The 15,368-nt window shown below is 44.2% G+C and overlaps 1 protein-coding gene across 2 annotated transcripts in view; it reads left to right on the top strand.

The window, feature by feature from the left end:
- Positions 1-577: 577 nt before the first annotated feature.
- Positions 578-15,368, top strand: part of Terf2 (telomeric repeat binding factor 2) — a 32,440-nt gene continuing 17,649 nt past the window's right edge. For both annotated transcript variants that reach the window (XM_013012999.1, XM_013012998.1), the window contains exons 1-3: positions 578-995; positions 1,097-1,192; positions 2,711-2,841. In XM_013012999.1, the coding sequence (XP_012868453.1) occupies positions 608-995; positions 1,097-1,192; positions 2,711-2,841 (615 nt within the window). In that variant the 5' untranslated portion in view covers positions 578-607. The remainder of the gene's footprint in view (positions 996-1,096; positions 1,193-2,710; positions 2,842-15,368) is intronic.

Below are 15,368 nucleotides of genomic sequence, written 5' to 3'. Positions count from 1 at the left end.
AAAATGTGTTAGCTATCCATTGCTTTTTTTTTTTTTTTGGTCAGTCTTGGGTCTTGAACTCAGGGCCTGGGCACTGTTCCTGAGCTTCTTTTGCTCAAGGCCAGTGCTCTACCACTTGAGTCACACGACATTTCCAGCTTTTTCTGTTATGTGGTACTGAGGAGTCGAACCCAGCACTTCATGCATGCTAGACAAGCACTCTACCACTAAGCCACCTGCTCAGCCCTGAGCAGCCTGTCAATTGGCCCTGTTTGGGATCTTACTGGCTTTATCAATTATTTATTAAAATATCAATTTATTATGCTCCTTGTCACAATTCTCAAAATGTCTAATAATCTACACGTTATTTTCTATTTTTCAATATTATTTTTTCAATGTTTTTAACTTGTCCCGCGTGTCCAGTAGAAAATTCTGTAAACTCAAAGCTGAACAAAGCTGATCAGTGACTTTTCAGCATCCCAGGGTAGTGCGGACTACAAGTTCCAGAACGCACCGCGGCGAGCAGTTCAGGAACTACGGAGTCGGAGGAGGATTTCCCGCCCGCCAACCACCCTCGCGTCTTTTCGCTCCCAGAAGCCCGCGGGCGGCTTGGAGCGCTGCCCGTATCATGGCCGCGGGAGCCGGGACGGCGGGCCCTGCTTCCGGCCCGGGCGTCGTGCGTGACCCAGCGGCGTCACAGCCGAGGAAGCGGCCCGGACGGGAGGGCGGGGACGGCGGGGAGGGCGTGCGGCGGTCGGATGCAATGGCGGGAGGAGGCGGGAACAGTGACCGCAGCGGGCGGGCGGCGGGTCGGCGGGCGTCCCGGAGCGGCGGGCGGGCTCGGCGGGGGCGCCACGAGTCGGGGCTGGGGGCCGCGGCGGAGCGAGGCGCGGGGGACGCCCGGCTGGAGGAGGCGGTCAACCGCTGGGTGCTCAAGTTCTACTTCCACGAGGCGCTGCGGGCCTTTCGGGGTAGCCGATACGGGGACTTCCGACAGATCCGGGACATCATGCAGGGTGAGGGCCGGGCCGGGCCCGGGCGGGAGGCGGGGGTCTGTGGGGCCCGGGTCTTGGGGCCTTGCGGGGGTCGCCGAGCCAACCATGTCTTTCTTTCGCAGCTTTGCTTGTCAGGCCCTTGGGGAAGGAGCATGCCGTGTCCCGGTTGCTGCGTGTTATGCAGTGTCTGTCGCGCATTGAAGAAGGGGAGAATTTAGGTACGGCTGTTCTCGCGGTTTTGTTTTGTTGCTGGTGGTGGTTTTTCTCCCGAGCTTACTTGAGTAGGGTTTTATTGTTTTCAAACTTAGATCCGGGACTGAAGGATGGATTCTTTGTTAAAATAAGTACGCTCTTGTCATCACAGGGATCTCTTATATTCTAAAATGGGTTATTTGGTTTCTTTTGTCCAGTTCCGGTTGAGTTGGATTTTTTTTTTAAAGCTTTGCTGTATTTCTTTATATGTGTGTGTCCCACCTGTTAATTGCTCACTTCACTTTATTCTTGTCCAAAGCTAGTTACCTGAATGTGAATACATCCCCAACCCCACCCCCTTGTAGAGTGCTTTTTAGAGTATGAACACGTTGTTTTATTTATTTATTTATTTTCTGAACTGAATTTGACTGAGGCTTAACAGATGATCTTGTTTCTGGCACATGTATCAGAGGAAGATAGATGCCTTTACTCTGAATCTGAGGGGCAAATGCAGGTGTGGAAAAATAATCTGTCTTAAGCTGGGTGCTGATGGTTTACACTTGTAATCCTAGCTACTCAGGAGGCTGAGATCTGAGCATCGAAATTCAGAGCCAGCCTGGGCAGGAAAGTTGCCAATTAACCACCAGAAAACCGGAAGTGGCACTGTGGCTCAAGTGGTAGAGCACTTGCTTTGAGCTGAAGACCTCAGAGACAGCACTTAGGCCCAGAGTTCAGAAGTGGGGGGGGGGAAGAGGGGAAAAATATATATATATGCATATATGTATGTATATATATACATGTATATAATTATATATATAATTTATTTTTTTGTCAGCCCTGGGGCCTGAACTCTGGGTCTGGACGCTGTCCCTCCCCTCAGCTCTTCACCTCAAGGCTAGCACTCTACTGCTTGAGCCACAGCACCACTTCCAGCTTTTTCTGCTTATGTGGTGCTGAGGAATTGAACCCAGGGCCTTATGCATGCGAAGCAAGAACTCTACCACCGAGCCACCTTGCCATCTTGAAAGTATTGAAAGCGCTGGTTGTTGGTGGCTCACACCTGTAATCCTAGTCACTCAGGATCTTAGGATCTAGTTTGAAGCCAGCCTGAGCAGAAAAATCCTAAAGACTCTACAAGTAACCACCAAAATGACAAACTGGAGGTGAGGCTCAAGTGGTAGAGCACCAGTGAGCAAAAGTTCTGAGTTCTGATTGATAACTACAGGCCAGGAGTTCAAAACCCTGGTAAAAAGAGAGAGTATTAAAAGCTGACCACTTTAAATTCACTAATTTGAATTTAGACCCTTACTATATATGTAACATTGTAGCAAGTACATCTCCAAATAACTGTGGATCTTACTGTCTTTGCATGTTCCTTTCCCATAAATATGTGTATATATAAATGTGCATATACATATGTGTGTGTATATATATATACGTATAGGGATATATATATATATGTATACATATATCTCTCTATATATGGGCATAACTTTTCCTCTCTGTAGAAAAGAGCTTAAAGTGAAAACTCTGCTTTGTCCTAGACTGTTCCTTTGATATGGAGGCTGAGCTCACACCATTGGAATCAGCTATCAATGTGCTGGAGATGATTAAAACGGAGTTTACATTGACAGACGGAGTAGTGGAATCCAGTAGAAAACTGGTCAAGGAGGCTGTAAGGCTCTGTTTTCCTTTCTTTTCCTATTCTTTGTTTTTACCCTTTTAACAGAACTCAGGGTCGGGGGTCTGAGGACACAGTGCTTCATCTTTTCGTGTGATCTGGAGGTAGGAGTGGTGAAAAAGCAGGCAAGCTTGTGCAAGTGGCGTCATCCCTCCATGCCTCCCCTTCACCACCAAGGCCTTTTGTTTCTTTTTAAAATTTAAGTGGCCTTCCTCCTGGCTCTAGCAGGAAAGGATGCTGTACATGGGAAGTAGATTGGTAATGAAGGCTGACAGTTCAGGAGCTCTATAAAAGGGCCACAGTATCTTTGGTCTAGGGTTTGGTCACCTTTGTCTAATAAATCAAAGGGAGTACTTGCGGCCTTGGGAAATGTGAGGCAAACTGAGCTCTTTCATGCACTTGTCTGCAGATAGAGAGGCTTAGAGAGCATTCCTTTTGAGCAGACTACAATCTGTTAGTATAATGAGCCAGCTAGGAAAGAAGGAATGGCAAGGCCGTATTCTTGGAAGTCAAGGAAAAAAGCTAATGAAGTATTTAGGAATTTGAAACTGTCCCTGTATCATGGCTCAGGTGGCATCAAGTCGTAGAACTTAAGTTTTATTTCAAACATAGAAGTGGCTGTGGGAAACAATCATAAAATGTTTTTTTCTTCTTCAGTGACTAAGGCATGCAAAAGTGGGGGTTGAAGAACAGCTTAGTGTTTTCTTGGTGGGGGAATGTAAGGAACCTGGAAGAAAAGAGCACCTCTTAAAAGGCTGGGATCTTAGAACGGGAGGGGAAAGTGAAAGGAGAAAGCCTTGTTTACTTCAAGTGTCCTGCTAGAAACAGCTAGTGTGCCTGCGTACAGATACTTTATCTAGTGAAAGAACTTGAGCAAGAACTTCTTTCAGACATGAAAGAATGCTTATGTACTGATTCATTTTCAAAGGAATAAATCCTCATTTGATTTTAGTATAGTTTAGTATAGCTTAGTATAGTAAAGTTTGGTTTGTCATCTGGCTCCTCTCCTGGAAGAGTCTTTTGTGGATGGATACATAAAGTCTCTCTGTCTTTTTAAAAATTAGTTTTATTTATTTTTGTGACACAGTCTCACTGCATAACCCAGTTTGACCTTGAACCTGAGATCTTCCAGCCTCTTGAGTCTGGGATTATAGGTGTGAGCCACATTCATAGATTTCTTGTTAAGAGTACAATCTGCCAGCAAAATCTGAACACCCTTAAGTAGTCAGCTACATTCTTACCTTGACTGTTTTATGCTCTTCCTACCCCGAACTAGGTTCTAGATACCTTGTTATACTTACTGTCTTGCTGTTAGTACAGTGTACCAAATTACTCCAAGACTTAGTAGTTTAAAACAATAAATAGTAACTTGAAGTTTGCAAAGGTCAGGATCTTGGTAGTGGTTTAGCTGAGTGGTTCTAGCCCAGGGTTTCCCATAAGGCTATAGTGAAGCCAGCAACTAGAATTGCAGTCATGCCCTGGGATGTGGCTCAGTGATCAGGCACATCCTAGTGAAAGAAGTCCTGAACTCAATCCCTAGCAACAAATAAATAAATAAAAAGCCCTGGACTGATCCCAGCAAAAAAATTAAAAGAAGTAAAGGGCTGGGAAGGTGGCTCAGTGGTAGAGAGCGCTTGCCTTGCATGCCAGAGACCCTGGGTTCGATTCCTCGGCACCACATAAGCAGAAAGAAAAAAGCCGGAAGTGGCGCTGGGGCTCAAGTGGTAGAGCGCTAGCCTTGAGCTGAAGAGCTGAGGGACAGCGCCCAGGCCCAAAGTTCAGGCCCACGACTGGACCCAAAAAATAAATAAATAAAAGAAGTAAAGGAATTGCAGACACTGGTGGCTCACACCTGTAATCCTGGCTACTCAGAAGACTGAGATCTGAGTATTATAGTTCAAAGCTAGCCCAGGCAAAAGACTTTTTTTGGGGAGGAGGAGAGGCATGGGGACAGTCCTGGGCTTGAACTCTGGGCCAGGGTACTGTCCCTGAGCTTGTTTTTGTTCAAAGCTAGCACTTTTGTTCAAAGCTACTACTTGAAAAACAGCGTCACTTCTGGCTTTTTCTGTTTGTGATACTGAGGAATCTGAACCCAGGGCTTTATGCATGCTAGGCACGCACTCTTCCACTAAGCCACATTCCCAGTCCCACATGAGACTCTTATCTCCAATTAACCACCAGAAGACCACAAGTGGAGCTGTGGCTCAAAGTGGTAGAGTGCTAGCCTTGAGCAGAAAAAGCTTAGGGTCAGCTCTCAGGCCCTAACTTCAAGCCCCATGATAGATAAAAAAAAAAAAAAAAAAGAATTGCAGTCACTTCAGGACTCAGCTGAGGCCAGGTTTGACAGTGCATGCCTTCCAGCACTTGGGAGATACAGGCTGAAGGATTTTGAATTTGAGGCTAGCCCTCAAATTAGACCCTGCTTTGTTTTGGGGGGGTCCGGTCATGGGGCCTGAACTCTGGGCCTGGGCGCTCTCCCTCAGCCCTTCAGCTCCAGGCTAGTGTTCTACCACTTGAGCCACAGCGCCACTTCAGTTTTTTTTTTTTTTTTGCTTATGTGGTGCTGGAATCGAACCCAGAGCCTCATGCATGCAAGGTAAGCGCTCTACCACTGAGCCACCTTCCCAGCCCTAGACCCTGCTTAAAAAAAAAAAAAAGCTGGGGCTAAAGTTTTTTTTTTTTTGCACTTAAATGGTTGCTAGGACTCAGGCAGTCTAACCAATGCTGGTGCAGTGTATGAATGGGAGTGTTGGAGCCATAGTTATCTTGTATCTTAATTATTAAATGGTACTTGTTTGTCTTCAGTTTCTGAAGCTTCTCATTTAGAGTCCTGGTCTGTTAATGATCGTTTTGGGGAAAATATCATGGGGTACCTAGGCTCAGTAAGGCTTTTGGGGGCTGGGAAAGTGGCTCAGTGGTAGAGTGCTTGCCTTGCATGCATGAGGCTCTGGATTCGAATCCTCGGCATCTTGTAAGAAGGAAAAAGCTGGAAGTGGTGCTGTGGCTCAAGTGGTAGAGCTCTAGCCTTGAGCTGAAGAGCCCAGAGTTCAAGCCCCATGACTAACCAAAAATAAATAAAATGAAGTAAATAAGGCTTTTTGATGCATTTAAGCAAATCACACAATAAGCAAATGTGTGTGTGTGTGTGTTTTAATTTTTATTTTTTGTCAGTTGTGGGGCTTGAATTTGGCCTGGGCGCTGTCCCTGAGCTCTTCAGCTCAAGGTGAGCACTCTACCACTTGAGCCACAACACTATTTCCAGTTTTCTCGTGATTAATTGGAGATAATAGGTTTGTGGTAAATCATATTTCTCATTGCCAAGTACAGTTTTTAACCACCAGTTTCAGTTAAGAATGTCTTTGCTCAAGAAGTAAAAATTCACTCATTACAGTAAATATAAACCCCTACGTAAACATATTTTCAGGATTTGGGTGATGAAACAGGGTTTACTTGAAGCATTTCTTTCTGCTGCACACCAAAACATGCTGTCCATCTTTAGAAAAGGGACTTGTGTGGTTGAGTTACCCACAGAGCTACTTCTTTTTTTTTTTTATGGAACACTGTTTTAACCAAAAAAAAAAAAACAACTGACAAACTGGGTTGCTCAGACATGTGTGATTGGCAGCCATTTTCCTAAGAGTGGAGCAAAGTGAATCTGTTCATTAAAACAGTTGACAGTGTTGATTACAAATGGCAAAATTCAGGCTTTTAAATGAAAATTAGACTTTTGGAAGATTTAGAGTCCTGGGACTTACAGTTCTCCAATCCTTAGATTTTTCTGAAGATAGTTAAGACTTTGAAGTTTTGGGATATCTACGTAAATCAGTGGACCAACGTTTTCCAAGAACTCAGTGTATGGTGTTAGAAACAGATTCAGGAATGAGAGATCCTTTTAAAGTACAAGATAGATAGATTTTTATTTATTTTTTGTCAGTCATGGGGCCTGAACTCTGGGCCTAGGCGCTATCCTTGAGCTCTTTAGCTCAAGGCCAGCATTCTACCTCTGGAGCCACAGCACCACTTCTGGCTTTTTTGCTTAAATAGTACTGAGAAATCAAACCTAGGGCTTCATGCATGCAAGGCAAGGGCTCTACCACTGAGCCACCTTCCCAGCCCCAGACGGATGGATTTGCATGCAATTGATTATGAAAAGTTTGCTTGCTAAAGTTTGGTGTATAGTCATGGCATAGCCACAGTACAGGTCTGTAATTTCAATGCTTGGGAAGTAGGGCAGGGAGATTGTGGGTTCCAGTCTATCCTGGACAACATAGTGAGACCCTGTGTCAAAAAACCAAATGAATAGATAAATATATTTCTTCCAACTTCTTGTTTGTATAAAGCTGAATTTTAAAGTTCTCCCTTAACAGACTTAATGCAGTAACAGTTACTAGAATACAGCCATCTATGTTGAACCAGGTATTATAATAGAGAATTATAAGAGTGGAAAACAGTGTTACCCTTCCATGAAACTTCTAAGAAAGTGTAGTGACTTTTTTCATGTTGATATTGGTTATATTAATATATAATGAGTTTGTCTTTTAATGAATTATATTTTTCTTTTTTTTTTCTTTTTGTCTGTCATGGGGCCTGAACACTGGGCCTGGGCGCTGTCCCTCAGCTCTTCAGCTTTAGACTAGCGCTCTACCACTTGAGCCTCAGCCCCACTTCCCAGCTTTTTCTGCTTATGTGGTGCTGAGGAATCGAACCCAGGGCCTCATGCATGCAAGGCAAGCACTCTACCACTGAGCCACCTTCCCAGCCCCATTTTTCTTGGTCGTATATTTCTTTTATACAACTCACATAAACAATAGCTCTTTGAAGTCTTCATTAACATTTAAGAATAGTAGAAAAGGCTGGGGTGCTGGTAGCTCACACCTGTAATCCTAGCTGCTCAGGAGGCTGAGATCTGAAGATCATGGTTCAAAGCCAGCCCGGGCAGGAAAGTCCATGAGTCTCTTTGTCTGTAACTAACCACCAGAAAATCTGAAGTGTCACTGTAGTTCAAAGTGCTACCCTTGAGCACAAAGAGCTTAGGGACAGATCCCAGGTTCTGAGTTCAAGCCCCACAACTGACCAAAAAAAAGTGGAAGTTCTTTTTGGGGAGTGGGGTGGGAGGTGGGTGCTATCCTAGTTCATGAACTCAGGGCCAGGTCAGTGTTCCTGAGCTTTTTGCTCAAGGCTAGTGCTCTACCACTTGAGCCACATTTCTACTTTTGGGTTTTGGTGGTTAATTAGAGTTACATACTTTCCTGCCTGGGTTGGCTTTGAACCAAAATCCTTAGATCTCAGCCTCCTGAATAGCTAGTATTATGGACACGAGCCAAAAGCTGTGTGGCTTTTTCTTTCTCTCTTTCTTCTTTCTTTGCCAGTCTTGGGGCTTGAACTGAGAGCCTGGGCACTGTCCTTGACCTTCTTTTTGCTCAAGGCTAGTGCTCTGCCATTTGAAACGCAGCACCACTTCCTGCTTTTTCTGATTATGTGGTACTGAGGAATCGAACCCAGGTCTTCATGCATGCTAGGCAAGCACTCTATCACTAAGCCACCTTCCCAGCCCTCTTCTGATTTCTTCTGGTAAGTAATTAGACATTCCAGATAATTTGCTTTTCTGTTTAACCAGGAACTCTTAGGAGTCTTAGGAGCTGAGTTTCACCAGTTTCAGAAGCCAAGGTTGACAGTCCTTTCATCATCTCAGTTAAATCTTTCGAGTAAACATTTGGTTCTATACTTACTTCCTAGTCATCTATACAAGATCTCCTGTTTTGTTGTGAGGCAGGTACTCAAATGCTTTGCTCAGTGGCTGGCAGTCTACCCACTGAGCCAAGCCTCTATATGAGGCCTCCTACTAACTGGAAGGCAGATTGTACCTTCACATTTTCTTTAGTACCTTAGGAATTGCTCTGTTGGCTCTCTCTTCATCTCAGCGTGGTTTTTCGAAGAACATAGCAAAGGTAGGCATTTCTGTCTCTTAATTGCAATAACAAGCCATAGGAAAGCAAACACTGATAGGTATGTGGAAGATGCTACTTAATAGAAGCTCTACATTCTTCAGATCAGAATTGAGGCCAATCTGAGCTACATAAAGAAATTCTGTCTATACAATAATGGTAACAAGAGACAAACTCTCTTTCCATAAAGAACTCTAATTCTTGAAACAGAAAGCACAGTCAAGACCTTTTAAACATTTCTGTTCTCCAGAGAGCCATGTTTCTTTTTCATCTGCTTCTTTATAGTTCCTTCATTTTGGGAAGTTTTGTTTAGTTCACTCATAATGTGTTTCTTCTAACATGAACCTATTTAATCTCTTGTGAAAAATCTGAGCTTGCAGTTTAAGTTAACCAGATACCATTGATAGGGCTGACGCTCCATAGGTCAAAGGAAATTATACTTATTTCTGAGAATTGCCAAGTGAAAAAGCACTTGTTCATCCGTTCAAAACGAACATTTTCCTACAGGAAATTAATATATAATTTAAAATGTTAAGTTTATAATAAAATATTGCAGTTTTTAACCTCAATTTTGAAAAGATTCACATTTCCTTTCTTATTTCACAAATTAAATATAGGAAGACCTGTTTCAGTTCTGGGGGAGGTAGAGCAAACACCTTCCATTTCTGTTAATACAACTAAAAGTCATAAAGAGAATGCTGGGAGTAGTGGAGATTTTGAAATGTAAATGCCAGTGGGCAGGTTGGCAAGAACAGAATTTGAAGTTTTGCCAAACTAGTGTTCACTAGCTTATCATTTCCCCCCTTCTGTGTGTCTTGCGCTCTGGCTCTGGCAGCCAGAACCCTGGAAGTACACTCCACGTGAGAACACAGAACCCCAAGAGCAGCTCTCTGTCTGAGGGACCCTTCCAATGGTCAGAGGTGGTGGGAGAAATCCATTTGTTCTTTTCCCTTCTGCCCTGGTGCCTAGGCAAATTACTACCGTGCTTCATGGGCTGTGGCCCTGACAGTGGCACCCAGAGCTGAGGAAGGGAACCTTTCCTGTCACCAGGGCAAGCTGGATTCCACAGAACTTAGAACAGATTCCATCGTTGGTTTTTGTGTTTTTTGTTTTTGTTTTTGTCAGTCATGGGTCCTGAACTCTGGGCCTGGGCACTGTCCCTCAGCTCTTCAGCTCAAGGCTAGCACTCTACCACTTGAGCCATAGCGCCACTTCTGGCTTTTTCTCCTTATGTGGTGCTGAGGAATTGAACCCAGGGCCTCGTGCGTGCAAGGCAAGCGTTCTACCACTGAGCCACCTTCCCAGCCCCGTGTTTTTTTGTTTTTTACCGTCTCCAACCTGCTGATTGGCCCTGGATGCAGATGCATTAGTGTGTGGCAAAGTGGACAAACCAAGCCTCCAGGACCACAAGCCTGATGCTTGAAAATCAGTTGGTATAATCTGCCATATTCTTCTATCAGTTGATGTAGAGAAAACATTTTTTTTGGGGGGGGTCCGGTCATGGGGCCTGAACTCTGGGCCTGGGCGCTGTCCCTCAGCTCTTCAGCTCAGGCTAGCACTCTACCACTTGAGCCACAGCACCACTTCTGGCTTTTTTTTTTTTTTTGCTTATGTGGTGCTGAGGAATCGAACCCAGGGCCTCATGCATGCAAGGCAAGCACTCTACCACTGAGCCACCTTCCCAGCCCTAGAGAAAACATTTAACAAGGCCCAGTATTAACATAAGATTTTTAAAGTATCCAAGAAAAATTAAGGGCTTGACTCAAGGAAAGTAAAGTAGAGCACTTGCCTAGCAAGTTTGAGACCCTGAGTGGGATCTTTAGTACTACCAGAAAATAACAGCAGCAACAAAAGCAGCAAGCCAGAAATAGAGATGCCCTTAACCTGATAAATGATATTTACAGAACACACAAAGCTGACATGTTTAATAGTCAGAACCAGAGACCTGAAATAAGGCAGGATGTCCATTCTCACCACTTATCTTTAGTATCCTACTAGACGGCCTAGAGTTCAATAAAGCAACAACAACAAAAACGTATTCCTAACCAAGCACGGGTCACCCGTGCCTGTCATGCTAGCTGCTCAGGAGGCTGAGATCTGAGAATGGTGGTTCAGAGCCAGCCCGGCCAAGTAAGTCCCTGAGACTCTTTATCTCAAGCACTAGCCTTGAGCAAAAGAGTTCAGGAACAATGCCCAGGCCCTGAGTTTAAGCTCCAGGACTGGCACCAAAAGAAAGCATGTTACAGCAGGGAGCTGGTGGCTTATACCTGTAATCCTAGCTACTCAGGACTGAGGATCATGGTTCAAAGCCAGCAGGAAAGTCTGTGTGACTCTTACCTCCAATTAACTGCCAGAAAACTGGAAGTGGAGCTGTAAAGCCTAGCCTTGAGCAAAAAAGCTCAGTGACAGTGCCCAAGCCCTGAATTCAAGCCCCATAACCAACAATAACAAAAAGTATCAACTGGAAAGGAAGGAATAAAAGTTGTCTCCATTTGCAGTTAACAGTAGAAGCCCCATGGAATACAGAAAAAGCTCCTATAATAATTGTTAGCAGTTGTGGGTCAACAGAGATGTCAGTCGTATCTGTATGATAGTGAAATATGAAGCGGAATTAAAAGTGTCCGTTATAATAATTGAAAACAAAGCCCTACAAACCTTTGATAAAAGTCTAGTAAGACATGCAGAATCTGCCGTGTGGAAATAAAATGCTGATGAAAGAAATGAAGACCTAATTGAAGGATAAACCATGTTCCAGGGTTAGAGGGCTTAATAAAGTGGAGATGTCAGTTCTCTTGAAGTGATCTTAGAGTAAATAGGACTCCATTCACAATCTCGGCAAGGTTTTCTATAGATGGAGACTAGCTGACTTGAAAACGTATATGAAAAGGACTAAATTACCCAAAGCAATTTTGTAAGAAAAAGTTGGACGACTCATGCTACCCAATTTCAAGAACTGCTGTAAAGATAGAAGATTCCAGAATCACACACACATAAAAAAGTCACTGAATTTTTATAAGAATTTGAAGTTGGGGCTGGGAAGGTGGCTCAGTGGTAGAGTGCTAGCCTCCCATGCATGAGGCCCTGGGTTCGATTCCTCAGCACCACATAAGTAGAAAAAGCCAGAAGTAGTGCTGTGGCTCAAGTGGTAGAGCGCTAGCCTTGAGCTGAAGAGCTGAGGGACAGTGCCCAGGCCCAGAGTTCAAGCCCCACGATCAACCAAAAAAAAAAGAATTTGAAGTCAGTAGGAAAAGATATCCACAAAAACAAGTTTCTAACAAGTGTTGAAATAATGGAATATGCAGAAATCAGTCAACTTTGTAATTATAATAAAAAGTTAAAGATATTATAAATGTAAAAACCATAGTTTTTTAGAAGAAAACATGAAAATCTTCGTGCTCTAGGAAAAAGTTCAAAGAATACCAAAAACATAATGGGGAAAATTTGCATACATAGTAGGCTTCAAAATAAAGCTTTTGCTCTGAGGGAAACACTAAAAAGAAGGAAAAGATAGCTACAGGATGAGAGAAACATTTGCAGAGCTGATAAAAGACATCCACAATATATAAACTCTTAGGAAAAAAAGCTCTTCTGTATCCAGAATGTATAAAGAACTCTCAAAGCAAATCTATTCAAATCTTTTTTTGTTATTTTTTAATGGGCAAAGGGTCATCAAAAAAATACAGAAATGTCAGGTGCTAGTGGCTCACATCTATAATCCTAGCTACGCAGGAGACAGAGATATGAGGATTGGGGTTCAAAGCCCAGGCAGGAAAGTCTGTGAAACTGCAACCACCAGAAAAGCCGGAAGTGGCGCTATGGTTCAAGTGGTAGAGCTTGAGCCTTCAGCTGGAGAGCTCAGGACAGCACCCGGGCCTAGAGTTTAAGCCCCATGACCAACCAAAAAATATATATATTATATATATAGAGAGAGAGAGTGAGCATGCTGAGCACTAGTGGCTCATGCCTATAATCCTGGCTGCTCAAGAGGCTGAAATTTGTGGTTCACAGCCAGCTCAGGCAGGAAAGTTCAAGAGACTCTTATCTCCACTTAACCACCAGAGAACTGGAAGTGAAGATATGGCTCAAAGTGGTAGAGTACTAGCCTTGAGTGAAAAAATCTCAAGGACAGCACCTAGGCCCTGAGTTAAGCCCCACAGCTGAGAGAGAGAGGACAAAAAGAAAAAAACATGGCTGGGAATGTGGCTTAATGGTAGAGTGCTTGGCTAGCATGCATGAAGCCCTGGGCTCAATTCCTTAGCACCACATACACAGAAAAAGCCAGAAGTGGCATTTTGGTAGAGTGCTATCCTTGAGCAAAAGAAGCTCAGGGAACTGCCCAGGTCCTGAGTTCAAGCCCCAGGACTGGACAAAAAAAAAAAAAAAGCACATGAAAAGATAACCTCATTTACACAGCTATTGAGGAAGTAGCCATTAAAACCATACATCAGGGCTGGGAAGGTGGCTCAGTGGTAGAGTGCCTTACATGCATGAGGCCCTGGGTTCAATTCCATAGCACCACATAAGTAGAGAAAGCTGGAAGTGGTTCTGTGGCTCAAGTGGTAGAGCATTAGCCTTGAACTGAAGAGCTGAGGGACAGTGCCCAGGCCCAGAGTTCAGGCTCCATGACCAACAAAAATAAAGCCTGAAAGAACTGAAGGTAGAGTGCTTGCTTAGCAAGCACAGGCTTCAAAGTCAACCTTGAGACCCACCAAAAAGGTGTAGATATTCCTGGGGATGTAGAGCGAGCCACTGTAGCTCAGTGCCTGGGGTCTTTAGACCCCAGCCTCACTTGGTGCTCTTTTTTTTTTGCTGGAGACCAGGAGTTGAACTCTGTGGCTGATGCTTTACCATCTGAGCCACAACTCCAACCCCAAGAGTTGGTTATTTTCTTCTTCACTTATGACTTTTTGTTGTTGTTGTTCCTGAACTCGGCCTGGGCGCTGTATCTAAGCCCTTCAGCTCAAGGCTAGCGTTCTACCACTTGAGCCACAGCGCCACTTCTGGCTTTTTCTGCTTATGTGGTGCTGAGGAATCGAACCCAGGGCCTCATGCATGGGAGGCAAGCACTCTACCACTGAGCCATCTTCCCAGCCTGGCTTATTTTTAACAAGGTCTTTTCCAAAGGTCTGTTTCTTCTTGTTTTCTTTCTTACTATGTAGCCCAGGCTCACCTAGGTGCTCCTTTTGAACTCTTCTTGATCCTCTTGCCTCAGCCCTCCCAGACACCTATCCTTTTTGATCTTTGTTTCCTGCAGTGTTAGTGATTGGACCTAAGGCCTTGCAAATACTAGACAAGTGCTGTAATACTGAGCTCCCTCCCTATTCAAAGGTCTGTCTGTGCTTGTCTTTGAGACAAAATTTAAGGTAGCTACATTACATTTACACAACTCCCAGTACCCTTCATTAATTAGCTTATATTAGTTTTACAGGGGAATTTCATCGTTGCCTTTCTACATGTTTGGAATGTGTTCCCATCTCCTGTCTCGTTTTTTTTTAAATTTTTTTTTAATGTTCACAATATTGGGTGTTTTTTGTTTTTGTTTTTTGTTTTTGCCGGTCATGGGGCCTGAACTCTGGGCCTGGGAGCTGTCCCTCAGCTCTTCAGCTCAAGGCTAGCCCTCTACCACTTGAGCCACAGCACCCCTTCCGGCTTTTTCTGCTTATGTGGTGCTGAGGAATCGAACCCAGGGCCTCATGCATACAAGCCAAGCACTCTACCACAGAGCCACCTTCTCAGCCCTAATGTTGACAATATTAAAGTTTCCTTTTCAAGGCCATGTGCTAGTGGCTCACACTGTAGTCCTTGCTACTAGGGAGGCTGAGATATGAGGATTGCAGTTCAAAGCCAGCCTCTGTGCAGAAAAGTCCTGATAAGACTCTTCTCTCCACTCAAAAACCATAAGTAGAGCTGTGGCTCAAAGTGGTAGATCATTAGCCTTGAGCAAAAGAGCTCAGGGACAGTACACAGGCCCTGAGTTCAAGCTCCATGACCGAGAAGGAGAAAAAAAATACTTCTTTTAAAATTTCAATCAGTGCCGGGCGCTGGTGGCTCACGCCTGTAATCCTAGCTACTCAGGAGGCTGAGATCTGAGGATCGCGGTTCAAAGCCAGCCTGGGCAGGAAAGACCATGAGACTCCTATCTCTAATAAACCACCAGAAAACCGGAAGTGGCGCTGTAGCTCAAGTGGTAGAGGGCTAGCCTTGAGCTGAAGAGCTGAGGGACAGCGCCCAGGCCCAGAGTTCAAGTCCCACGACCAACAAAAAAAAAAAAAAAAATTCAGTCAATGGGGCTGGGAATGTGGTTTAGTGGTAGAATGCTTGCCTTACATGCATTGAAGCCCAGGGTCCTATTCAGTACCACATAAACAGACAAGGCCACAAGTGGTACTCTGGCTCAGATGGTAGAGTGCTAGCCTTGAGCAAAAGAAGCTCAGAGACAGTGCCAGGCCCTGAGTTCAAGCCCCCAGAACTGGCAAAAAAATTTTTTTTTAAAATTTCAGTGTTATTTTATTGCCACATATATTCTCCTGAGATGTCTTTATAGAAAGCAGTTTTTTTCTGTGGTTGATGAGAACA

Source organism: Dipodomys ordii, unplaced genomic scaffold (assembly GCF_000151885.1).
Source record: "Dipodomys ordii isolate 6190 unplaced genomic scaffold, Dord_2.0 Scaffold18, whole genome shotgun sequence".
NCBI lineage: Eukaryota > Metazoa > Chordata > Mammalia > Rodentia > Heteromyidae > Dipodomys > Dipodomys ordii.
Note: the sequence above shows the minus strand (reverse complement) of the source record. Positions and strands in the feature narration are given on the sequence as shown.